Source organism: Mytilus trossulus, chromosome 2 (assembly GCF_036588685.1).
Source record: "Mytilus trossulus isolate FHL-02 chromosome 2, PNRI_Mtr1.1.1.hap1, whole genome shotgun sequence".
NCBI classification, from domain to species: Eukaryota; Metazoa; Mollusca; class Bivalvia; order Mytilida; family Mytilidae; genus Mytilus; species Mytilus trossulus.
In genome coordinates this window covers 21,320,266-21,348,106 of record NC_086374.1, presented here as the reverse complement: position 1 = coordinate 21,348,106, position 27,841 = coordinate 21,320,266, and the positions used below count along the sequence as shown (strand labels likewise).

Below are 27,841 nucleotides of genomic sequence, written 5' to 3'. Positions count from 1 at the left end.
GGAGGCGATCTTTTTTAAAAGTGGGGCGAGTTGGTTAACCAGGTTGGGGCGAGCTTGTGTAAAAGTGGGGCGAGTTGGTTAACCAGGTTGGGGCGAGCTTGTGAAAAAGTGGGGCGATATGGTGTGGGGCGTTTTGCCAGTGGGGCGATTTGTCCTGCTTCCCTACATAACAATCTTGCAATTAACGCTCCCGACTTAGTTACGGTATAAACATTTGATAGGCTCCCTTAGCAGGTGCTTGTATTCATGCGCTAAAACTTCCGGTAGTTTTACAAGCAAACACAAATTTACAGATGTACCATATACCGCTTGCAGAAGTTTCTAACATTTTTGGTAGATAAATAATTATTCAAACAATAGTTTGATCTCTTAAAATAGATGTGTTCGATATTTGATCTAGTATTCATTTTGAATGTGTAGTGATACAAATTAGGTGTTGTTTGGTCATTATTATGCCGGGGTCAAACTCCAACTATATTTTTAGGATTGCACAGTCTTTGAGCCGGACTCTGTACTCCGTCATTGACAACATGTCTCTCGTAAAGTGTGGAGTGTTTTTTGGACTTGGTGCAATTTTGTCCTATGGATTCGGGTTTTCTTGCCAAATAACAACTCTTTTAGTTATAGCTACATATTTAGCTACTGGAGGCTGGAAATTCATATGGGTAGTGATAAATACACTTCCTAGAGATGCCAAGTAAGTATAAAACAAAAGAAATTCAAAGTCCAAACAGTAAAATACCGCAATAACATCAAAATAACAAAACTGAGAGCGCATGCAATGCATTTATTTGTAAAGCCATACAGTTAAACCACAGGGGCTTGTTTAGTGGGTCAGACAAGGTTTTACTGTCAATGGCGATCGCTGTTCTATATAAAAAAAAAACCAATAGGATAGCGATCGCCATTGACAGTAAAACCTCGTCTGACCCACTAGACAAGCCCCTGTGGTTAAACAGATATATAATATATAAATGAAGGTGGTAGGACCTTTATTGGGACTCCAGGAATGAGGATCGTTTTTTTTAAAGCTTGGGATTTCAGGATTGGTCCTTGCAGGATCTGGGAATTCTTTTTTTTTTAATCACAGGATGGCGGGATTTAAATTTCATTAAAATCGGGTATTTGTTCTTGCCCAATCACGTTTGCATCCTACACCTTCACACAGAAAGACCATTCGCACCATACACGTTTGCTTCCAATTTTGATTAGTTTTTTGTTTAATAACTTTGTAATCAAGTTTTGGCAAGTGTTTTCCTATAAGTTTATTTGTTGTCATTGTCTCAAAATAAAGTGAGACAACGTTGTTTTTTTTGTGTTAAATAAATATCAATCATGTTTTGGATACTGTAAATTCAGAAATTATTGCGTGCATTTGTTATTGCGATTTTGTCATTTTAAACTGAAATGCTATTTTAATTTTTACGATTTAGAGAAAAACCATGCTTAATTCAGTTAAAATATTACAAAATGCGAGTTTTAATTATTGCGCTTACAACTCTGTCGCATTCTTCGCAATAATAAAAACCTCGCAATAATTTCTGAATTTACAGTAGTGTATTGTTGAAAAAAATAATCATTGTTTCTAATTAATTAAAGATTTAATGTGTTTTTTTTTGTGTTGAATAAATCTTGATCATGTTGTGGTTAGTGAATTGCTACATTGTATAACTTTATTTCATGATTGTTTCAAAAAAAAAGTGAGATTTTGTCATGACTTTTTTTGTTTGTTTTGAATATATTTTCATCATGTTTTGGTCAGTGTATTGCTATAATTTTTTTTAATTGTTTCATTTAAAATCTGATCTTTAATGTTTTACTCATACCAAGCAAAATAAATGCAGTATCAAAGCAAATTATAAATAAAACAACAATCATGATTTTCTAATTATTCATCTGGAATTTGATTTAAAATTGGGTGCGAACGTTTAGGGTGCGAACAGACCTTGGGTGTGAATGTAACGGTTTATTTCTTCCTCTGTGATATTTGATCCTGAAGATAATTTGTCCTAGTCATTGTTTTCCTGGCATGGTACGGTATTTCACAGGTTGATTTTTTTCAAGAGGAGTGAAAATCTGTGTTATGTGGATAGTATGTAAATAATTGCTGTACTATATTTCACAAAACCGAATGAAATAGAGTCCCATTAACTACTATGTTAGTTACTCACAATCAATATATACCTGACTATAATTATAAAATGTTTCACAAAGGTAAAACAAATTTGCATAATTTATCAAAGGGAGGTAATAATGAGCAATTTATATTTTAAAGATATTAATTTAATATATTTCTGATTCTATTTCATAGTGAAATTTTTCCTTGAATCTTATTTTTTATATATTCATTTATCATGTTTATATAAAAAGATGACTTACAACTTGATTTAATAAGACAGATAAAATTTATATTTTAAAGATATTAATTTAATATATTTCTGATTCTATTTCATAGTGAAATTTTTCCTTGAATCTTATTTTTTATATATTCATTTATCATGTTTATATAAAAAGATGACTTACAACTTGATTTAAGGTAGCACAATACAAAGATTTTATAACTCCAACTACCAAGTTTTAAAATGCTGTAACTTTCTTAATAATGCTTGAAAATTTATAAAAGTGGTAGTTTTGGATAGCTAACAGATTACTCTTTCAAATTAATGCAATGTTAGCATTATGCAACAATTATGTAACCAATTATAAGGTTAACGGTGTCTAAAATATTTTTCACCAAATTTCCACTTTCAAATGAAATTAGCTTCTGCATAGGTATCCCTAGAGGCTTGATTTTATTATATGTTGTTCCTATGGCCATTATCTACAAAAGGGTGTCTCAGATTTCAGATAGAATGTATAGAACATATTTTACACCTAATTAAACATTATCTTCTTTTATGTGGTAAGGATGTTTCACTAATTGGAGATTTATGAGAAAATAGAATACCATAGAGACAATCTGAGACACCCTTTTGAAGCCCATGATGTGTTGATTAAGATTTCGTTAAAATTTTCTGTATAGTTAAAGAGATGAAAGAGCTAAATTCGTTCAAGTGACCTTACCCAGATTTTGCCACTTATTACATAATAATTCATTACATAATGATTGCATAATAAAATTTTTACATTCATTTAAAAGATTAATCTTTTATCTATCTATATGTACCTCTTTTATTATTTTCTATGCATTCATAAGAAAGTTACAGCATTTTAAATGTTAGTGATTGGAAGTAAAAAAATCTTTGTATTGTGCTACCTTAATAAGACAGATAAAATTTCACAGGTAAAAACTATCCAGCTGTTAAACATGCTTTTGTTCCAATATATTCATGATATTGTTATGCTATGATTTATCTGATTTCCATATAATCAACACCTACATCTCTGTCCCCAGACAAAACTTTTTATATAGTTAAAAATATCATCATAATTAAATTCTTTTATTACTGTTAACAGTAGTAATGCAACTATATTTCTACCTTACTTTAAAATTTATATTTGTACTGAGATCTGAAAACAACTCACTTTGACATGTATTTCACTAAACTTATAATATTTAATTGTGATATTATTTTCACAATAACTATCTTTGAAATTACTTCTGGTTTTCTTCCCTATGTTTCATAATAATTTTCTTTTTAAAAAGATCATATTGACTTGAATATTTAAGGAATTTTTTCAAGGATAATTTGTGAAATTATTTCCCATTATAATAAAAAAAAAGATTAACAATTTGGCTATATTTCAAATACACTATTATTATTTCATAGTATATTTAAAGTTCTTCTGTGACATTTTTTCCTCCGGATCAAATTTCACCCGGATGTAATTTTGCTTTACATGAATGTGCGAGGTATGAACATGTAGTATTCCAAAGTGTATTGGGTGCGAACAGACCTGGTACCTAAAACAGGACCTCAGATTTCATGTTTTAAAGCCCAGGATATCGGGATCTGAGGACCACTCCTATGACCCCTCATCTTCTTTTTTCTTCCTGGTATAGGAAAGACCCTGGAGATGAAGTGTGGAGTATCCTGGAATTAATGATTTTCAAAGATAAACCTTAATATTTGAACATAGGAGTATTCAGATAGTTGTTGTTTCAATATTGGGTTATAAAAAAGTTATATTGTATGACATGTTTTAGGTTGCAGGATTTTTTCGCTGTGTTAAAGGCCCATGGGCTCATGCCTTAATGTTTTTTCTGCACTTTGGTAGGGGTGTTGTCTCTATGTCATGCTTTCTACAGATTCCTCATTTCCATTCTGAATTCTATTCCACATCTAAAATTCAACCATACTTTTCTATTTTGACCCCTGGATTTACCTGTTTAATACTACACCCCTAGGCCTACATGTATATTGATCTTTTCATGTAGACCAGGATGTTAATTAATCCCATCCATTCATAGATTTATAATGTACTCATATAGTGTATAAAATAAAGTTGGAGACGGAAGAAACAGACAATATTTGGAACTGAAGAAGCTGAGCTGGAGTGGTGCTCTTGTGTCTGGGACTCTTAAGCTCACAACAAGAAATCAACCAAATTCAGATGTTCAAACAAAGAGCTGCTCACCTAATACTTGTTGTAGATACAAAACTGTTACAAATATGCTTAAATACCTACAAGTACATGAACTGTGGCCAAAACTTTAAAAAGGATGCTTCAAACTACAAGTGTATACTAGTGGTACACATGGTACATGTATTCTATAAATCATTTTGTAAGTTAAACAACTTCATTTAACAATCCACCCTAAAAATCTATCATTGCATTAGACAGCAGAATAGGACCTACACATACTTACCATAATTATAAACATATTCAAACCAATAAAATTGTCATTTTATCTACACAATATAGAACAATGGAATCTGCTATGAACAACAACAGCAGCTGCATCTGATAGAAATCAAAGTTATATAAATTAATATCAATACATCAGTTATCTTATTTTGTGTTAAAAAAAACATTTGTTCAAAGTCTGCACTTACTGAAAATTGAGTTTAAAATATAACAACCATCAAAACATTTACAATATTGTATCTTTAATATTGTATTTGAAAACAACTTTCTAAAATCACAGTCTTAAACAAGTACATGTTTTGATCACAAGGTTGATTTCTATATGATGCAGCTCATTTTTAGCCAATAAGGTAAAAAAAAAACTGATTTCTATACATGCATTGAAAAACTTAACATGTTCATTTAGATAGTTTAACTAAGAAATATACAAGGATTACAAAACCACAAACAAATATTTATCCCTGTATTATTTTATTTTTCTGTTTACTATTAATTTTACATAATATTACTTAAAATTTATTTCTTTTGTTATGATAAATTATAGATTTCACTATGTCATGTATGTATTGTGTGCATTATTTAAATACTAATATTAATCTTTTGTTACTTCATTAACTTATATAATTACAAGTCATGCTTATATTTTTAGGTCTTGGGAGGTGGATATTATTAGTAATCTTAGTGTAATCAAGGGTGTACAGAATTTTACAATGTTGTAAAGTTCTCTACACAAATGTATTTCTTTGGCTAATGACGTTTTTTTCTATAGTTTGGCAAAATTTTATTTTTTGGGAATTGTTGGCAAAATTTACTTACCCTATGGTGAACATCATTAACAAGGGTGGGGTGTTATTTACACCGGTGTAGTTAACCAATCAGATTGCAGGATATTTTCTGCATGAGATCCTTTAAAGTTATTTTTCTTTCAAACAGTATAGGTGCTGTATGTGATTTTCTATTCCTGAGGGCCCTCATGGGGTTTTTGATTATGTGATTACTTGGCCGTTTTTTTAATGATTATTTGATTATTAAGCCAAATATTTCATGATTATTTGATTACCTAGGACTGTATTTTTAGTTTATGATTATTTGATTACTAAAGATAAGCAAATATTTAATGATTATGTGATTATATTGGCAAAAAAATGGTGATTATGTGATTACTAGGACCCCCCATGAGGGGCCTCATTCCTTATGTATTTTTTTGGTTTTTGCCTAAATTTTTGTGTACTTTTTTATAAATAGATTGCTTCGCTTGACTGATCAATGTCATATGGATGAGGATGTTGTAGATACTGTAAAGTATTTTTTTTATACCTTAAATTAAGTTTTTTTTTCTCAAAACCTTTAATTTATTATGTTTACTTAATACATGTGCATTTTTTACAGGGCATTGAAAGTATTAATCAAGTTAAAGTTGGCCACAAAGAATCATATCCAAAATAATATTACAGTACCTATGATATTTACAAAAACAGCTAAGAAACATCCATCAAAGCCTTGTCTTGTGTCAGAAGAAGGAACACTTACATTTGAAGAGGTGGAGAATCTGTCCAATCAGATCGCTAATTACTTTTATCAGGCAGGCTACCGTAAGGGAGATGTCGTAGCACTATGCTTCACAGAGAACAGAATACAATATGTCTGTTATTGGTTGGGCTTGGCCAAGATTGGTGTTGTAGCTGCATTAATTAACTACAACCAACGAGATGTAGCACTTTCACATTCCATAAATGCAGCAGACTCAAAAGCTATTATATTTACTCCTGATTTATCAGATGGTATGTACAAATGTAATAAAAAAAGTTCCACAAGTATAAGATTGCATTACTGTAATCTATATTAAACACATACATGTATTATTTTTAACAGCTTGAAACTATTTTTTTTACTTGTGATTGTTATTGTTAATCAGTTTGAGTAACACATTTATGTTATATAAAAATCATTTGAACATAAGGGCAGCTGAACAACTAAAAACGGTACATTTTGTACTGATATAAAAAAGAAGGAGATGTAGTAAGATTGCCAATGAGACAATTATCCACCAGAGTTCCAATGAAGTGAATGTAAGCAATTAATCTATAGCCATCATACAACGTTCAACAAGGGCAAAGTCCATACTGTAAAGTTGTACCAGAAAAGAAGTGCTTTGATTTATAACAAAACAGTTAACTAAAAATAACATGACAGACATAAACTACTAACAACCACTGAAATACAGGCTCCTGACTTGGGACAGACACATTAAGAAAGTTTTGTGAGTACTCCTACCTCCCCATATCTTGAACAGTGTTATAACAGCACAACATAAGGACAAACTGTAAAATTCATTAACATTAAGCTTTACTCATTAGATTGGTACCAGACAAAGAAACATCTAACATTAAGATAATAGACACAAAGCAACGAAATAAAAGTACTCATATTAGCTGAATGCTTGCTCAATTTTGAGATACAAATGATCTTTTCTTAAGATTACAATGTATGTAAAACATTCTAAAACATTTTCAATTTTTCCAGCACTGAAGTTGAGGAATTCATAAAAGATTAGAGTGAAGTAGTTTTGTTGCAAGTTATTTAATTATTTAAAGATGAATCCATGATTTCTTTTGATTTCAGCATTGGCTGATGTTGCTTCACAGATACAAAACAAAGTGAGGTTCTACTGTACTGGTAACATGTCACCAAATCAAGTCTTGTCTCCAGTAATGTTACAGTCAGAACTAGCTCGCAGTCCAACATACCCTCCACCTGCTGTTAAAGTAGGTTATACAGGTAATACTGTCAACAGGTGACAAAGTAGGTTACACAGGTAATACTGTCAACAGGTGAAAAAGTAGGTTACACAGTAAATACTGCCAACAGGTAACCTAAGTCAGTATTATGTCTCTGGACATATATATCATTTTATAATTTGTCAGTCATTTGTCAATTAAAACTACTTAAGGAATGACTTAAATATTTTTTCTGTCTATAAATAAATAACATTAAAAATGTGGTACACAGTGAATAACCTGCTACACAGATTATTTTAAACAGTCGTAAACCCAGTTGAAATAGAACAAAAGAATCGAAGCTTTTTGTTAGAGAAGGCGATAAATGTGTACTGTAATGTTTACTATAGTGACAAAAAATTTAAAAGTTAATAGAAACAAACAAATTTAAAAGTTAATAGAAACAAACAAATTTAAAAGTTAATAGAAACAAATAAAATTACAATTTTCTTCCCAATAACAAAGTGTTTTATTTTAAAAACACCATTTGCATAAGTTTTCAATTTGTCTAGTACATAGTTAAGCAAAACAATTAGATATCAGGTCGACGACATGGATATCTTTCAAGTTGGATGTAGAAAATGCATATCCTCTGATTTATTTTAAAAAATTACAATGGACAGAAAACATATCAATCTATTAATTTAGTAATTTTCGTGTCTGCCCTTCTATTATGTGACTCAAGAAAAAATCAAAAAAATGGGTAACAATAGTATCGAAAAGAGGAAATCGAGTGCACCTTTTTATGTCAGGGCGTGTTTGAGTTGAATATTTTTTCTTGATATTGTACAAAGCAAGAAAATTTCATACATCGTCTCGCTTCAGATTCTATAATTTTTATACATCAAAGCTACAGGTTGACTTTATAACTTAAAAAAATCACAGTACTAAAAGATGAAATATATGGGTCAAGTGAAATACTTATCTAATGAATCACAAAAACAGAGTAGGTGTGTTCGAATAGCTATTTCTTTTACTTAAAGTACTTGACGACAGTCTTTCAATTTGGATGATGAAAATGCATATCTTCGAAAAATTATAATTTTTTGTGTGTGATAACTCGGGTTTATAGTCTTCAACAACTAAAAAAATCTAGTCTGCCCTTCCACAAAATATTTAATTAGATTTTTTTTTAATGTTAATGAATTTTCAAAAATTCCACCTTACAATCGATCAGACAATAGTTTTAAGTTTAATCAATGCAGACAAGATCATTAACTGATGCTCATTAGCTAGTTGATACATTTGTCTTTTAAAATGCAACTGACATATAAGGATCGTACTGGTGCAATGTGGATAAATTAATCGGTTTCCAAGAGCAAAATTGGTAGTGCGTCATCCATACAATGGCTTCCATTTCTACGATTGTGAAAATGAATTGGCGTAATGGGGAGATAACTTTAAGAAGTAGGATCCGGACTGTAAAGTGTGCACCACATTTTTGATGTTTTTTCAAATACCTCTCTACATGACAGAATTATGTCTATGAGATGATAAACAAAACAATGTCAGACGTGTTACATCCAAAATTAAAGTATTTGCATATGCAATAAGCTTTAAAAAATGATAATGCACAGATCCTATGACAGAAGTGGAGATGCATCTTGTTTCAAAATTGTTACAGTAAAAGATGATTAATCATCAAATCTAATTTTGGTGGACTCATAGGAGACCATTTAAAGTCCATAAAAAATGAAATATTGGTCTCGTGTAAGTTTCAGAGCCTCTAGCTTGAATTCCTGCACTCTTTTAAATTATGTGCCTATTTTAAAACTTTTATATATTGTCTATATATATGGAATAATTTCTTTTCTTTTTTTTACAGAGAAATTATTTTATGTATTTACATCAGGAACCACAGGGTTACCAAAGGCAGCTATAATTAGTCATTCCAGGTATTTACCTCTATAGCCCTTTTAAATGTCTAATACATATTATCAAATTACCCTAGTCTTATCATTTATTAGATAATTGTGTGTTAACATTTCCCCAGGAATTCAAGATGCTGACAGAAGAAGGCACTGATCATGGACTAGCCTCTATGTCATTAAAACTGCCTGATTGATTCAGCTTATCATACAATTTTTCGATTAAAATAAATTTTTCAACCCCTGGTTGAATTAAGAAATATGGGAATTTCAAGACAATTTTTCTATCTCATATTGGAATTTTTATTTTGTAAAATAATAACATTAGATTTTTTTTCTTTCTAATTTTTTTTTTTATCTTTCCTGATTTTACTATATGACTGTTGGTGCTACTTTTATCTGAGACTTTTTAATTGTTTTAATCTTTCCAGATTTTACTATATATGACTGTTGGTGCTACGTATACTTTTATCTGAGACTCTTTTTATTGTTTTAATCCTTCCAGATTTTACTATATGACCGTTGGTGCAACTTCCTTAGCTAATATGACAGAGAAGGATGTTCTCTATGATACATTACCATTGTACCACACAGCAGGGGGCGTGGTAGGAGTTGGTAGCATGATAGTCTTAGGGTGTACACTAGTCGTTCGGAAGAAATTTTCTGCAAGCCGATTTTGGGAGGACTGTATTCAATACAATTGTACTGTAAGTTCATGTTCACTTTTGTAGTCAACCTCTTTGAATGTCTGTTTTTTCTGCTCTTTAATCATGTTACATATATGTGTTATAGGAAAAAGATTAAGATTTTTGGTGTTTTAACGCCACTTTTAAACACCACATATAGGCTATTTTGTGGCGGCCAGGTTTTTTTTGGAGGAGGAAGCCAGAGTGCAAAGAGAAAAACACAGACCTTTAAAAGGAAAACTGACAATCCTAGTCAATTAAGATTTGAGTTGAGTGCATCCACATGAGCAGGGTTTGAACTCATAACCTCAGTGTTGACTGGCGAGTGATTACAGTAGTAACTACTTAGACCACTCGGCCACCGAGGAGCCTAGGAAAAAGAAGAGGTGTACGTAAAATAGTATTCGACACAAGCTTAGGTCACAGGATCATAGTTTATACAGAAACCTGTTTGTACCAATTTCCATGATAGCTTCAAGACATTTGTTTATTTACATGATTTATTTCACTAAATTTTCTGGTCTGTACAATTCAAACAATCCCAATTATATATGTCCTTGGACATGAAATTGGATTCGTGTTTAAAAACAGTGAAATTGTAAAGTTTACTTAAAAGATATTGCACAAATATTTAGATTTTTATAAATTTTAAAGTAGAGTAAAGATAATTCTTGCTTAAATGTATTGGCAATCTTTGTCATTAAGACTGAGGTTGACCACATTTTAACCTTTTTCAAACACACAACCTCATAGTTGTCAGGCAAGTTAGCACCAAGTTAAACTATTTGGACCACTTTGCCACTGTGATTTTGTCAGTTTCAAATAACTTGCTATTTGCGTAATTCAATTAAGTTTTGACACAAAAAGTTTACCACAAACTATTTTTGGATTTATAAACATTGTTGGTGTATGAAAGCAAATCCATTGTTGTTTTTTAAAGAGATTTAAAAAAAAAATGGACATAACTCAGCTCCATCAAATGGCATTTCAAAATGTTCAAGTTACTTCCCCTTGAATTTTCTTTAAAGGTATATCATAACTGATACTGTTTGTCTAATGTCCTGTGGATCAAGGACTTTAAAATGAATTTGTTTTGAAAGATAAACCAATTGATCAAATTAAAAGTCAATCTGACAGCCTTTAATTAAGAATTATTTTATAATTACATCGCTATCATTGCCAACTTGTTTAAGTCTTCCTGTAGTAGTTGGCATTAAAGTTTTTATCAACTAATCTTTTTCATTGAAAATAATATTGCACACGACTGCAGTTATTAATTTTTTATTTGTTTGAGTTGCAGAATGGCAAGTCACAGTAACAGTCAGAAATGAAAGTAATGGCTGAAAGACAAGATTGTTGAATACAATAATTTGATATATCTTGGCCTTTCTATTCTTCTATTCTTCTACTATAATCCGAAATGAAAATAACAATGAAATATTTTCCTTCAAAATTAGTTTATTATTTGCAGTGCCCTTTTCCATTCTGTTGATGATATTGATCAGTTGTTATCAGTTATCTTAGATATTAAAGCAGTACTATTAAATGGATACCTGGTACATATGGTTCACATATCTCTCCTTAGTACTCCGTCAGTCATTCCTCATTATAGTTTCAATCTCTCACGGAATAGTTCTGAAAAGACACCATAACTTCTTTCATTTTATCTTTTGTGTGTATTATATTAGCTGCTGATGATTCAGATTCCCATTATAATATTGTTTATACTTTGACTTAAATGGATATAATATTTATTTATCATATTATTCAAGAGTTGTAATTTGTCAGATCAGTTTCAACTTATTCACCTAATTGACCACAAGGACAGAAAAACGATAACAAAGAACAAAAATGAAAATAATAAATGTAATCAAAAGCTGAAAATTCTATGTAAATATAAATTTGTTTAATTTGTTTCATTTTCTTGATCTGGTGTATTGTTGTATACTCTTTATATTTACGCCTCATACAAGTACCCTTGATTTATTCTCTCTGAAGTGGAATTTGGTATGTCTTATTAGAAAATGATATTGGAAATAATATTAACCTTTTCTATTCGTATTTCTTGAGAGAAAATTGAATAAACTTTTTTTCTTTTTAAAACCACACCTTTCCTGTTGAAGCAGTTTCTATATATATATCATTTTATTCTGGTATCACCTAAGTTGGACAAAGGTATACAGAAAAACACATTAGTTTACATTACATTACATATAAGTACATTTGTTGAGGAAGCATTACATAATATTATGAGGTTGTTTTTTTTTACAACGGTATGATCAGTGTAGTCGACAGGTTAACATCAGAGAGAATCCAGTTTGTCATATATAATTCTGATAAATTTGCACAATTTTTGGAGTTTAGATTTCTGTTTTTGGTTCATAATAGCATTAAATTTTATAACATTACAGTTCGTTAGGTATTTATTGTCAATTAGTAGTGTTCTATTTGTCAGGAGACTGCTGCATTCCATTACATAGTGGTATTCATCACCTATAGCAGCTCTGCATAACGGACACTTTCTCTGTTCACGGGGAATGTTTTGCCATCTGCCATTTTCAATCGGCAGTTTATGGTTCATGGTCCTAAACCGCGACATTGTTATCACATCTTTATCGTCAAGATCAACAGTAATTAAGAAACTTTTATTTTTAACCAGGCTGCACAGTATATTGGAGAAATATGTAGATACTTGTTAGCTACTCCAGCTAAACCTACAGACAATCAGCATAAAGTCAAAGTTATGTTTGGAAATGGTCTAAAGCCAGAAATCTGGAAAATGTTTCAAGATAGATTTGTTGTAAAACAAATGGGTGAATTCTATGGAGCAACAGAAGGAAATTGTAATACAAGTAAGATTTTGAAGGCTCTAAATTGAAGTCAAATTTACTTGGAAATTAGTATGGCGTTCATTATCACTGAACTAGTATATATTTGTTTATGGGCCAGCTGAAGGACGCCTTTGGGTGCTGGAATTTCTCGTTACATTGAAGACCTGTTGGTGACCTTCTGCTGTTGTTTTTTCTATGGTCGGGTTGTTGTCTCTTTGATAAATTCCTCATTTCCATTCTCAATTTTATTTGTGGTGATTGAATATACTTAAATACCTGTATTGTTTGTTTGACAATTCAAACTTTATGTTAGACATTCTGATGTTAAGTAATTTAATTCAGAACTGATATGAAAGAAATAAGATAAAATCTCTTATTGTTTTTCTAGACAATGCATTGTATTTCTTTAAATACTTTAAAGGTGTACTCTCAAACACTGACTCTTATAAAGAGGTGTTAAAAAGAAAACATATCATAATGCTGTAACCATTGAATAGTACATTGATAAATTAAACTTTTAAATTATATGAAATATTGTATGGACCTTATTTATTTATTCTTAAATAATTTGATACCAACATGTAAAGGAAACCCTTTCCAATGGGTTTTTGAAAATCTTTGTAATGAAATCTTTCTGATTTAATTGATAACTTCCCTTACTAATGGAGTATAACTTCCCCTTATAATGGAGTACATTATTTGGAGACATGATTTATAGATTGTTGTGGAAGCATTTTTGCAGACAACACACATGTATCTGTTAAACTATAATTCAATGCAAGAAAAAATCATTCAATGCTGTTTATCTGTATATGAAAAAGGGAGATAACTGAAACTTAATAATATTATCATGGTGTATATTATATTTTAGTGAATCCAGATAACACAATAGGAGCAGTAGGATTTACTACAATGATTGCTCCCTTCCTTTATCCTATCACTCTGATTAGATTTAACAAAGATACGGGAGAGTACCTGAGAGACAGAAATGGTATCTGTATAAAGTCAAAGCCAGGTATGTATGGCTAAAACAGGATGAAAAAAACAGACATATAAATGGGTATCTACCTACAGAATTAAAAGAGACAATTTTTTTTAATTTATGTCATTCTGTCCCTTCAAGCTGAATGTAAATGTTTAAAACATGCTCACTAGGTTTTTGGGGGGTCTTTCTAGCTAAGTTAATTTTTTTTTTGGTCTTCAATTTCAACAATTTTATTAGATAATGAAATTCCAAAATCATTGACATCAACTATTCTAAAATTAAAAGACAATATATTTTCTTCTTAGAACAAATGTAAAAGATATCAGGTAAACATTATTTAGGAATGATTTTATTATTTTCAAGTGTGGTTAAAAATGTCATCTAAAATCATATAAAAATGAATGGGCTTAAAGTTAATCTTTCTATTTTTCCCTTGAAAACATATCTGCTTATTAACAACAGGGTAATTTATGTGTATAACACAAATAATTAAAACACCTTATTTTAAGACAATTATGGGACCTCTTTAGTGCTTTTATCTTGACACCAAAACAAATACACAGAAAAAGTTTCATTCAATAGACCACTTTCGAGTTCATCCGTCCCCTGAAAAAACTCATCAATTATACGCGCCTTTATCACCAACATTTGTGCGTTTAGGGGCGTCGTCACTTCCGTTCCAATGTTGAGCGAGTGGTTGGAAAACTATAATTCTATATTGTACGAATTATTTGGCAAATTGAATTCTCAAAATTGACAACCAGCACTGCTGTCATTAGGGAATTGTGATTAAGTACCTACAGAACAACCATTATTTCTAGTTTATCCTACACAATGACGATCACTAAGACGCTTGATGAACGTAAATAGTGCAGGGATACAGGCGACCCCCTCTATCTGGTAAATGACGTCATAAAGGTGCGTATAATTGACGAGTTTTTTCCAGTGACGGATGAACTCGAAAGTGGTCTATTCATTCAATAGTAACAAAATTGTGCCATTCCAATGATTTATATAAATCTTTAATAAGACTGATTCAACATTCTAAATGTTAGCACTTTTGAAATCTTCTTCTTGATGTACGTAAAACAAAAAGGCAATATCAATTTAAGTTCTAAGAACAAAAATTCAAATTGACAGGTTTACATGGTCATGAATGATTACCATTATGAAATAGTCCACCTTAAAGCAATAATTTGGGTCATTGACAATCAGTGTAATGGAGAATAGTCATTTTTGGTGGAAGAAGACGTCAAGTCTTCTGAAGACCTTAGGGGCTGACCATTGAGCCTCCGTATGCCTCATTCGTTTCTGTGTATTACAATTTCATAACAACTTACGATTCCTGAAACCGATTTTAACACATGATTAAGCATCTGAATCATTTAATTTGTAAATTAGGAATGAAAAACAATCACTATCGTAAATATAACCCTTTTATTTATGTAAATTATTAGATTTCATCTCATCCACATGAACGTTATTTGTTTACTTGTAACCGGATGCTTTTACTGTAGATATTTGTATTACGCATGTGTGAATTTGGTATATGGACAACTCGCCCTGTTAACAATTTAGTTCGCCCTTGAAGTTACGAATTCGCAATCATGTAGACAAAAAGGTTTTGTTTTTTTTTATAAATAAAAAGGATCTATTTCTTATTAAATTGTTGTCTTTATTCATTGTTTTTCTTTGTCATGTGAATTAGATGCCCTTCTACTATAAATGGTTTGAATCTATTTATAAAATTATTCAAGACTCAGTTGACAAGAGCACGTTGCTGTTTGGAGAATTTGATTAAAATCTAAATGCTCATAGAAAAAGAAATATAATTGAAATTGAATGTACCTTCTTCTGAATAATTTATTGCAATATAAATATAAATCCCCTTTGACAAGAGAAATCTGACTTTTGTCAGAAATATTGTTTTCACATGTGCAAAGGTAATCACGTGTGGCGGCCATATTGGTTTGTTTACAACTATGTGAAGAAGCCTTTAGAACCATGACCTAAACATAAATAATTTCTGAAAGCGTAAACTTTAAGCAACACTATTTTATCAATCATGAATATTTTCATTAATTGAAATTTGATTATTTAAAGAAATAAAATTATAACAACTACGATTTTAGATTAGAGATTTTATACAGACATGCTTTGATCTATTTATAGCCAAATTAGTTTACCTGTGTGAAAATGTTAATAATTTGTTTACTAAACAAGTATAGACAAACTATGGATGGAAGATAATAATTAACATAAATACTTCAGGACATTTGATTGATTTTAATAAATATAGGATTTAAAAACTGCAAGTGGAAACAAATTTAATCATTAGCTACATAATCAGCTGATAATTTTTTTTTCGCAAACATCGTGATGATGTTATTGATAAAAATCACTCCATCAATCCTCCAGCCTTTTCACATTTTAAGCAATAGATCTACTTATTATTGTAGAATATTCAATTAATATACATTCATCCGACGTCTAATTGAATATATCGGGTAATCCGATACTTTTAGCTGACAATTTGGCTATCCCATTGGCCGGAGTCTACTGTACTACCATAAACATGATAAAGATAGTAAATAGTATTTTTTTTCACTAATTATTGACAATTTATTGACATAATACTGGTTGTAACATATTTTATTTTTGTATTCAGGTTAGGACCATAAATTATGAGTGGTGTCCTTTAAATGAGGGACTGTCCCTAAAACAAGGGGTCATTTTACTGTTGAAAAAAATAAAGAACATTTTTAAGATTTTTATTAAACTCAAAAGTGGGAAAATTCATTATATTTGGAACAACCTTTCTAAATGAGGGGTCAAATTAATAAAGAAGATATAAGTTTAGAAACAACAGAAAATTCTTTTGACATGTGTTGACCACTTATAGATGCTTAGTTCTTGGGGAAAAGTTTCATCAAATAATATGAATATAAATGACTTTTTTTGTGCTCATTTTTTACAGTGGGTTGTAATGATCTTCCAGTAAGGTTACCCCTCATTTGGAGTGTTGTTCCCAACCTGTTAAAGGTCCATCTTTGTGCATAATTCAAAATTAGAAATTTCAACAAGCATCTAATATTCTTACTCTAGAAAATAAACCCTGGTCTGCTAGCTACATGTATATCTATTCTACCGATTTAATAACTAGAATCATGCAAACAGACTTAAGAAAAAGGCATGTAGGTTCATCATACAAAGATGACACTTTTTCTAGACAATCCAGATCGTGCAAAATACTTCGCTAAAAATTGTAACCTTTAAAATTGTTGTTGTGCAGTAAAAACCCATATGGGAACTTTCAAAAGTTGGCGGGTATGTAACAAGTCTTACTATTTTTATGCTCCATTTATGGGCATTATGTTTTCTAGTCTGTCCGTCCGTCCTGCTTCTGGTTATGAAGTTTATGGTCGAGGTAGTTTTTGATGAAGTTGAAATCCAATCAACTTGAAACTTAGTACACATGTGTTCCTTATGATATGATCTTCTTAATTTGACTGCCAAATTAAAGATTTTACCTAATTTTCATAGTCCACTGAACATAGAAAATGATTGTACAGATGGGAAATTCATGTACCTATGACCTTTTCTTGTTTGAAGAAAAAAAAAGTACATCATAACGATAATGGAAAAAAGCAGCCTGGGTTAGTGGGGCTGCTTTTATGGTAATTCAAGTTACCTTTTATTCACCTTCTTCCACCTCAGAGCTTTCAGCTCTTTGATTCCCTTTAGTTAAAATCTGAAAAGGTAAGGAGTAAGACAATCCATATTTTGTTTAAATGACATTGGAACAGAAATTTAGTACCATGCTCCATGTGAGTATTCATTACTGTGTGATGTGTCTTGACATCAACTGCTAAATAACTTCATGTTTACCAAATACTTATATATTCTCACACATAATGGTCATGTACGAATTTCATTTTTCTCAAGACTTACTAATCACAGCTTCTTTTAAAAATTTAATATCAAGCTAAACTGTAGTAAGCTTAACTGTGTGATGTGTTTTCACAATCATAACTCACAGTGAGTTTAAAAAGTCGTTTAACATTATTTCATGTACTGAGTAGATTTGTTGAAGCCAGATAGTTTAGGTTTTTTTTTATCTTTTCTCTTTCAAATTTCTCTTTTAAAATTATCACAATATTTAATGATCCTAACAATGTTTTTATTGAAAATAAATTACATGTATCTTGTTCTTGGAATTCAAAATGTAAGGAATAATTAATTTGAAATGAATTTTAAACTTATAATTTGAAGGTGAACCTGGTGAATTGGTAGGGAAAATAGTTAAAGGTGATGCATTAAGAGAATTTGATGGATATGTTAACAGACAAGCAACAGATAAAAAAGTGTGTCCAGATGTGTTTAAAAAGGGAGACTTAGCCTTCTTAACAGGTATGTATTGTGTACATCATATTGGATGAAACTTAGCCTTCTTAACAGGTATTTATTGTGTATATCATATTGGATAAGACTTAGCCTTCTTTTAAAACAGTTATGTAGACATTATTGTGTAAACAATGTTTGATAAGACAGGATATAGTGTATCAATTCTATTACACTTCACAAACATGAAAAAACAAAACAAAACAAATAGCATTTACATTGCTTTTTTCCATGTTTTAGTCACGGTGAAAACTTTTACACTAAGCAAAAACTCTCTCACCTCCCTGTATGTGTATAAATTGGCCGCTAGCCTCAGTTTGTATTGAAATCTTTCCTTGATGGTGATCATGCTAACTCAAAATGGACGAACATGACTGCAGGGAAATATAAACAAATTTGAAAATTATATCTGGCTAAAAAGTCGAACAAATGTTACCATGAATTGCAGAGAAATTATCTCAAGAACTGTAAAAATCCGAGGTAAAATTATAAAAGCATACTCATTTCAGATTTATTGAATATAATATCAGAATGCAAAACAAGTTTTTATTGTGATAATCAACTAGGTGCATTATTCATATTAATAAAATTCTGACATTAATTTCTGAATTTACAGTAGCTACTGATATGAATTTTGTAATATTACTAGTATTATTTATTTTCATTTAATTTGATTGTTTTTACAGGTGATGTATTAATTATGGACAAGTTTGGATACTTCTATTTCCAGGACAGAACAGGTGATACATTCCGATGGAGAGGAGAGAATGTATCAACGTATGAAGTAGAATCTATAATTAGTCATCATATACAGCTAAAAGACTCAGTCGTTTATGGAGTAGAAGTAAAAGGTATAATATTCATTGGAAAAATAAGCATATATCTCCTTTATTTCAACTTGTCAAACTTTTGAGCATCATCCATATCTGTAGATTTAGTTTTGTCTCACCTCAATGAATTCATTTGAGCGTCATCCATTACTGTCGATTCAGTTTTGTCTCACCTCAATGAATTTATTTGAGCGTCATCCATTACTGTAGATTCAGTTTTGTCTCACCTCAATGAATTTATTTGAGCCTCATCCATTACTGTCGATTCAGTTTTGTCTCACCTCAATGAATTTATTTGAGCATCATCCATTACTGTAGATTCAGTTTTGTCTCACCTCAATGAATTTATTTGAGCCTCATCCATTACTGTAGGTTCAGTTTTGTCTCACCTCAATGAATTTATTTGAGCATCATCCATTACTGTAGATTCAGTTTTGTCTCACCTCAATGAATTTTAAACAGTAAGATTCTTAGACATGCTGTATGGTTGACAACAATTAATAAGTTTGTGATTAGGGCAGTTTATAATGAACCCCTAACAGTAAGTCAATGATGTTTGATAAACAGTTGTATGAACATTTGCACATCTCATTTCACTGGAGCTTGTTTTAGCCTTGCCATTTCAGTCATGGTTCATTCACTTTGAAATTTTACATAGTTAACATGTTAAAGTTTGTGTTTAGGTCACTTCATAGGGAACCACTAACCATAAATCAATTGTATTTAGCATGCAGTTGTTAAAGTAATCATCACATGACTTTTTTTGATGGCAGTTATTTAACATGTACTGTCAATCATGTTTGATTGGCATTAAATGTTTTGTGCAGTGTACATTTTCAAAGTTTTTTTACATCTCTGCTTTAAATTTTGAATTGATAGTTTTTGACTGAAATAAATCGTTTCAAAGAGTTTCGGTGTAAAAAGAATGTTGTCTCAAAAATATACATTATTATTTGTACTCAGCTTAAAACAGGATAAATACTCCACACAAATCAATTTTATATTTTGAGATCTTTATATAAAGGTATGTGATTTAGAAACTAAAAGAAAATACATGAAATGAGGAATTAAGAACAGTGGTTATATTTACATCATTTATCAATCATTTAGATTATTCAAACAAACCGTTTAGTGACTATATCTTTATATCTCCCTAATTCATTTTGATTTTAGGTTTAGAAGGAAAAGCTGGTATGGCAACCATTGTTGATGAGCATAAAAACCTTGACCTTTTGTCCTTGACCAAAGCATTACAGAAATCTCTGCCTCCCTATGCTAGACCAGTATTTATACGACTGGCAAGTGAAGTTGATACGACAGGTAACTGTTCATTAATAATAACACAAATAACTGTTGAATTAAATAGGTGTATCTATAAAGCAGGAGATTGACTGGTTACTAAATCTGATATCAATAATAATCTCATGCTACTTTAAATTATGAAATTTATATTGTGAAGTTTTTATAAATGTGAATAATGAAACTATGTGAGTATCGCAATAATAAGAACTGGTATTTTGACAACTAAAACAGATCTGTGTTGATTTTCTGATATTGCAATAATAAAAAATCGCATTCTCAACAAATTAAAAAAAAAATTTTGAATTTACAGTAATGCATAGTTAAATTTAATGTGAAAAACAGCACACATTTATTAAATCTCATTAGAATACTTAATAGACCACTTATGAGCATAAAAATGAATTGGGAAAGAAATGTAAATGGGAAAACCAACAGTTAATGAAACATTTAAGGGGGCTCGCAGGTCTAAATCAACTTTTTTTTCTAATATAGGATTTTCCTATGTTTTTCTATGGTTAAACTTTATCTTATACCTAATAGAAATATAAAATAAAAATATGGGGTTCATTTAAGCTCATAATCTGCCTGCGAAAGAAGTATACAAATTTTGATAATGGCCTTTATTTCTGTTGAAATAATAGGATAAATATTGGTAATATCGAAATAAAGAAAGAACTAAATAACAGTAATCGCTAAAATTTTACGATTATTTTGTTTATGTACAGATTGTTTGAAAACAATAATAAAAAAATATTTATATAGGTCACGATGAGTTAAAAAACAAATTGAATTTAAACGTCAAAAAATGACATTTTGCACCAAAGGGAGATAATTTGGAGCTTTTTTCAATGATATAAACATTTTTAAAGTCATCTATGGCCAAACAAAATTGATTTTTCTTTGTAATTTTTGTACCATATTATAAAGGAATAACTAACAGTGTAATAAATAGAATGTGTAATGAAAAAACAAATGTTTAATTTTTTGCTTTTTTTTTAAACCTGCGAGCTGCCTTAAGGATGTACACCTCTGAGAAGCCAAAAATTTCTAGAATTAAACTTTTTTTCTTAACCTGATTTTCGGATTTATAAGACTATAAAAAAATAATTGGTGAAGAAAAAAGCATATGGTGGTGCACTTCTTTTATTTCTACGGCCCTTTGAAAATGCCCAATTTTGATGATTTTCCTATTTTTCATCGATTTTTACCTATTTTTGAGCTATTATCGTGAAAAAAATCACAGTTCCACAATTAAACTTTTTTTCATACTTTCTATAAAGATGAAGTGGACCAATCTGAATAAATTTTACTTAAAAAAATTGGGCGATATCTTTTTGCGCCAAAAAGTAACTCATTTGCGCCACAACTTAATTGGGCCAATACTTCTTTTGCGCCACCTAATTTTCAAAACTATAGGTATCATTTGCGCCAATAAAATAATCATCTAATTGCGCCAATTTTATTTATTTTATTTATTTATTTTATTTATTTATTAACTAAATGATTGACTTCCCTCCTCCTTTATCCGGGCTTGGGACCGGCAGTCTACCGACTGGCGGAGTTAAAGTCATTTTAATGATAAAATTGTGCTGAATTAAAACGTTCACTAGTATATATACAGTTAAAACCATAAAATGTATCTGTTCATGTATCATTGAATTAAAGGCTGGTATTTGTAGCTTAGAGTAGACACATATTCCTTTCTGCTAACTTCTCCCCTCATTAGTTGTTGATACTTTTCTTGGGCAAAGTTTTCTTTTTCCGAGTCGTGTCGACTTCTCGTAGCTTCTGATGAGCCAGCACTTCTGATTTTGATGTATGTTGTGGCTTGAACCTTTGTCAGAGTATCTAAAAATACAAACATTGACGGATGTGAAGCATAAAACTGTTCGTTATAATGAGCGTGAAATGATTCAGGTCCGTTATTTGTTCTTCTGGAAGTTGAAGGTATTTCTGCCCATACTGGAGGAGGAAACAACGCATTATCCTCTATGTATGTTGATAACACGTAATCAGCAAATTTCTCTACTTTTGTATCACTTGGCATATCAGGAATTAAATCTTCCGCAAAGCTATCGCCCACATCTTCTGGTTTAAGGAACGCTAATCCGAAGAAATGGTGTAACCATTTACTAATGTCACTTCCATTTTTCTTGTATTCTTTCGCAAGACCTAAATTCTGTATTTTCCTCCACCAAGCCTGACCAAGATGAAATCTGCATGACTTTATAACGACGTCTGGAAAGAGGTCTCTGACTGTTTTGTGCATTCTATCTTCAAAATCTAGATGAATGGTGGTTATATTCAAGGTCAGATTAATCTTCTGGCAACTATCACCAAGTAAGGAAAACATTTTCTTGTAACAATCTTCTGATTTTGACGGCAACAAACAAAATACTAAGGGTATATAATGTCCATTCTTAAATCCGTGAATAGTATACAGTTGCATGAAATATTTTGGACAACATTTGTAGGTTCCATCAGCAAAAAATTCCTCTGACATGGAACACAGAAATCTCAAATTAGCCTCGCATCCAAATAAAATTATCCCGCTTTCTGGATCATTGCACAATACAAAGTCATCATCTTTGTTCGTAACAACTCCAATAGCATCCAATATTACAGTTTTCTCCTTTCTCTGTACATTGACTGACGCACATATTTCAAATCTTTCTTCTCTAAATTTTCTTCTTCAATTTTGAAGAGCTCTGCATTTATTATTTTGGAAGGTCGCTCGGACAACATATCGGTTGCTTTTCTTTTGCACGCTGTTCTCAAAATTTGACGTTCTAATTTCTGGACATTTGTTTCATGAATGTGATCTAATTCTCCATTTAAAATAATTGAACACGATGCATCTGTAAATAACCTGGCATAACATGACTTAACTGTACATCTCCACCTTATTTCTCCATTTTTCTTTATAAATGCCTGACGGAATTTGTGTTCTTCAACAATGATTACCGGTTTTCCTCTATCAGACTCTATTTTCTTGAAAGGTATATCAGACATCTTGACTCGTTCAAAAATATTCTATTACTAAACAATTTATTTTTTGGTGAGTTTTCTTAAATTTGATGAGTGTTCAGTTAAATCTAGGTGTAAATTTTAATTATAGTACATGTAGTACATGTATGGTATAGGTAAAACATGTACAGGTATGATATAGGTAAAAAATATTTTACAGGTAAATGTGGCGCAATTTCATTTCATTTATTGGCGCAATTAATACCATCAAAAAAAAATATAGTGGCGCAGTTCATACCTTTTGAAAACTCCAATTGGCGCAAATTGATTCTGCCCAAAAAATTATAGGTAGGTGTTAATATAAGAAAGTTTTATCACATTTTGACGCTTTTTTGTGTAAAATTTGCCATGCTGTCAATTTTGTATTTTTGTGATTTTTCTCATTTTTTAAGAATAAAATGCATATTATTTCAACTTTTTTGTTAGAAATGATTGAAAAAACACATATCTAAGAAATTTGAAAAGACCAAAATTATATGGGATGCACATGATTCTTGTAAAATCATTTTTTGTATCTCTAACCCATTTTCTCAAAATTTTGGCTGAAAATATTGACTTGATTGGTCATAAAATTTGAAAACTGGATTACTCAAAAACCATTCATTGTAAATACACAATTTTTTCACAGAGTTATGTTTGATTATAATATTTTCAAAATTCATTGATATTTTTCACTTGTATCACATGTTTTGGAAATAATTCAAGAACGAGATTTCAACGAGACTGAATGAGACTGAAAAGTCAGAAGAATACATCCTTAAGCTGATTGTATGACTTTTTATTGAGTGTTTCTCATTGCAGCTTAGGGCTGGCACATTATAAGTCTCATTTTTAAGTCTAATTCACACAAAAAATAAAAATTAAATGTCAGGGCACTTGAGTTCTAGAACTGTTTTAATACATGGTAACCCTTTTTAAGAAGATCACTAGTATATTTCGAAGGGATACTTTTATATTTTTCAATACAGTTTTATCCTGCCATGTAAATGCTCTTGTCAAGTTAATATGCATATAAAAGATGTTTTTATCTACCAGAAAAACAATTTAAAAAACACAAGTATCAATGTGAATTATTTCATTCAAATTGAGAAACAACAGTTGATCAGTTTTAATGCATTGAAAAGGTAAAGGTTATAGTAAGCATGAACATTATTATAAGAATATATAGTTGCTGGGTAATTTTGATGTTTCATATAATACCTTTTTTTAAGTGAAGAAAAGCTTATTATCAGGCACCCATTACGAAACAAGATATAAAACTAAAGACATTTTATATTTTATGTAATTAATATATGTGTTCTATACATTGATACAAAATATAATACTAGATTTCTTAATTCTTTTTTTTTTCAATAATTATTGAATTATTATGAAAGGGAGATAGTATTACAGCAGACACAATAAATTCAAGACAGAAGTTATCTCCCATTCATAAAATAGTCAATATTTACATTCTTAGAAAATAAATGTTTTATACTTTGTTATCATACCAACAATTGAAGCAGATGTGTTATAAAAGTTCATTTTAAAGAATAACTTACTCAGGAAAAATCTTTATTTTTTGTGTGTGTCAGATATTTTTTGCGTTATATGAGTATTTATATCTTCTGTGTATTCTATGAACACAATAGACTAAATGAGTGATTAATTTATCATCTTTTTTTTTCTTCAGGCACACATAAGTTAAAGAAGGTAGACTTAGCTAAAGAAGGATTTAATCCTAATATCATCAAAGATCATCTGTATTACATGAATAGTAAAACACAACAATATGAGCCACTGACAGTACAAGTTTATAATGATATATGTAGTGGCAAAATTAGACTGTAACTTTTATCTTTTGGGCAAAAATATGAATGGCAGCTAGGTTTCAGGAAGAAATACTTTTTGGATTAAAAATATCAATTAGGGGTTATCCATAATTTTCCAATGAAAATGTCTGACTATTAAGTTGTCACATAGGAGATAAATAAACAATGTAGCATTCATAATCAGAATAAACCAGCTTTCCTTGGGAGACTCCATCTATTGCTATTTCACAACCACTAGTGAGATAGGGGTGGGGGAGAGGTTTGAAGGTGTCCTGATCCTGAATTCTAGGGCTTAGAAACGTTTAAACCTGAGGTCTTGAATTTAAAGAAATTTAAATCTTGACATCCCAAAAATTTAAAAAAGAATTCATGGATCCCAAAAGGATCAATCCCGAGATTCCAAGCTTAAAAATACCCGATTCAGACGTCCTGACAAAGGCCCAGCCCTCCTCCTTGTGACTACAGTGTGAGAAAAAAAATCATGTTTGATAGGCAGTGTATGTTTTTAATGAATGTTTTAAAGGTTTGTTTGTTTGTTGTATGAGAGTTTTTCCTTGTTCAGAGAATTAAATTTTAATTCAAGCATGACAATTGTTTATATTATGTGAGTTGAACAATAAAATTGTTATTTATATGATATGCATTACTCATGATCTTTGTGTTATGCTTATTATTTAAGTATACAAGTGAAAAATCAAATACTTTACATGCATAAACCAATTACAAACAATTTGGGGGTTTAATTTTAATTCTAACTCAAGCTTTTTAAACAATTGCACCTACTGCTATCAATCAGCATGCTTCAGGTGACTTAGTATCACTGAGGGGAGGATTCAGATCTAAAAAAAACAAAACATGTTTAACCCCAGTGTATTTTTTCGTCTGTTCCTAGATAGTCTTGTGTGATTCTTAATTTTAGTTTATTTATATATTTCGTAGTTAAGTATGACATATTTTATCAATGAACTAGTACACATTTTTGTTAAGGGGCCAGCTAAAGCACGCCTACGAGTATTGGATTTTCATACTGTATTGAAAAACAGGAAAAGCTTATGAATTTCACATCAGTCACTAAAAGTTGAAAGGATTCTATATTTTCTTCCTAGGTAATCAATACATTCTTTGTTTGTCACAAGTCAAGAGCCTGTAATTCAGTGGTGATGCTTTGTATAAGTCTGTATTATTTGTTAATCATTAATCGTATTGCATAAATTAGGCTGCTAGTTGTTCTAGTTTGAATTGTTTCATATTTATCATGTCATGGCCTTTAAATCTTCTTTTTTATGCCCCACCTACGAAAGTATAGGGGCATTATGTTTTCTGGTCTGTGCCTCTGTTTGTCCATCCGTTCATCCATCATCTGTTCGCCCCACTTCAGGTTAAAGTGTTTGGTCAAGGTAGTTTTTGATGAAGCAGAAGTCCAATCAACTTGAAACTTAGTACACTAGTTGCTTATATATATATATCTTTATTTCCACCAATAATGAACAGCATTTATAGTTAGATCGATAGTTGAAGTAAAGTTGAAAGATAGGACAGTATATCTGCATACCATATATCAAAATTATACACAATTATATAAATGTGAAGAATGGGTAACAAGAGAATAAAATTAAATGTTTATCAGCCTAAGAAAGTAACAATGTTCACACAGTAGAATCCTTAACACAACTAATTGTCTAATAAGTAGAAATTGTTCTTTTTATCTAATTCAAGTCGCACACATTCAGTATATATTGATTCAGGCCTTTGGAAACATAGTCTGTTCATCTTCGTTTAGATCGAAGTCTGTATGACATGATAAGATGCATGCTAAAAAGTCTTCGTCAGTTAAAATATGTAGATAGGCACTGAATTCGATTGGACCCATTTCTATTAAATCACACCAAAACTTGTCCCTTTTGACTGGAAATTTTCACAAGAGAGTACGATGTGAATAGTTATATCAGTATAATCACCGATAAACCTTCAGCACTTGTCACACAGAAAAAATTAGGTTCTTCATATGGACGGGTTAAGGTACATAGATTGACAATAAAACGGTACTGTTCTATAAGTAATGGATGTTTTCGGCTAAAAGTCAAAACAAGATGAAGACCTTTGGAAAGTGTATGTATAAGACTGAAGAATTTAAAATCTTTGTCTATTTGTGTCCTACAACGCCACATCAATTCCTCGGTTTCTTGGACGGCAACTTTAACTTTCTTCTTCTATTGAAAGTAAGTTGGGAAATGATCTGTACTCGGGTAAGTATCAAAGTCTGACAATCTATAATTGAGCAAAATTCTATGTATATCTGGAATAAATCCAAGCTGGTGTTTCACAGTTGTATTTAAATTCTATAGCTCGGGGAAGAAATGTCTGTTTGGAAGCATCAGAAACATATATACACATGTGATCCCATTGACTGGGACAGATTAGGTGAATGTTTGTCGGTAATAATCACTGCTCACTATGTACTTGTTAAAGACACTGAATCTGTGGGGTCACCAAAGGTTCTCAACACCTAAATAA

At 30.8% G+C, this 27,841-nt stretch overlaps 1 protein-coding gene across 2 annotated transcripts; it reads left to right on the top strand.

The window, feature by feature from the left end:
* The first annotated feature begins 207 nt into the window (after positions 1 to 207).
* On the top strand, positions 208 to 25,973 carry LOC134706721 (long-chain fatty acid transport protein 4-like). 2 transcript variants are annotated; one of them, XM_063565910.1, is made up of 11 exons: positions 208 to 333; positions 6,199 to 6,590; positions 7,432 to 7,587; positions 9,412 to 9,481; positions 9,960 to 10,161; positions 12,800 to 12,992; positions 13,843 to 13,986; positions 18,229 to 18,366; positions 19,044 to 19,208; positions 20,361 to 20,507; positions 25,189 to 25,973. In XM_063565910.1, exons 2-11 carry the CDS (start codon positions 6,269 to 6,271, stop codon positions 25,344 to 25,346), a joined length of 1,695 nt encoding a protein of 564 aa, XP_063421980.1. In that variant the 5' UTR covers positions 208 to 333; positions 6,199 to 6,268; the 3' UTR covers positions 25,347 to 25,973. The 2 variants fall into 2 exon arrangements, with proteins under 2 accessions (XP_063421980.1, XP_063421979.1); XM_063565909.1 differs by lacking the exon at positions 208 to 333 and adding an exon at positions 391 to 697.
* The last annotated feature ends 1,868 nt before the right edge of the window (positions 25,974 to 27,841 follow it).

Bases quoted from the DNA above. Each gene is read 5' to 3' on its own strand.
- LOC134706721 (XM_063565909.1), top strand. From the start codon at position 453: ATGCCGGGGTCAAACTCCAACTATATTTTTAGGATTGCACAGTCTTTG. The intron at 6,591-7,431 runs GTATGTACAAAT...TTTTGATTTCAG, and splicing joins TACTCCTGATTTATCAGATG to CATTGGCTGATGTTGCTTCA. The intron at 20,508-25,188 runs GTAACTGTTCAT...TTTTTTCTTCAG, and splicing joins AAGTGAAGTTGATACGACAG to GCACACATAAGTTAAAGAAG.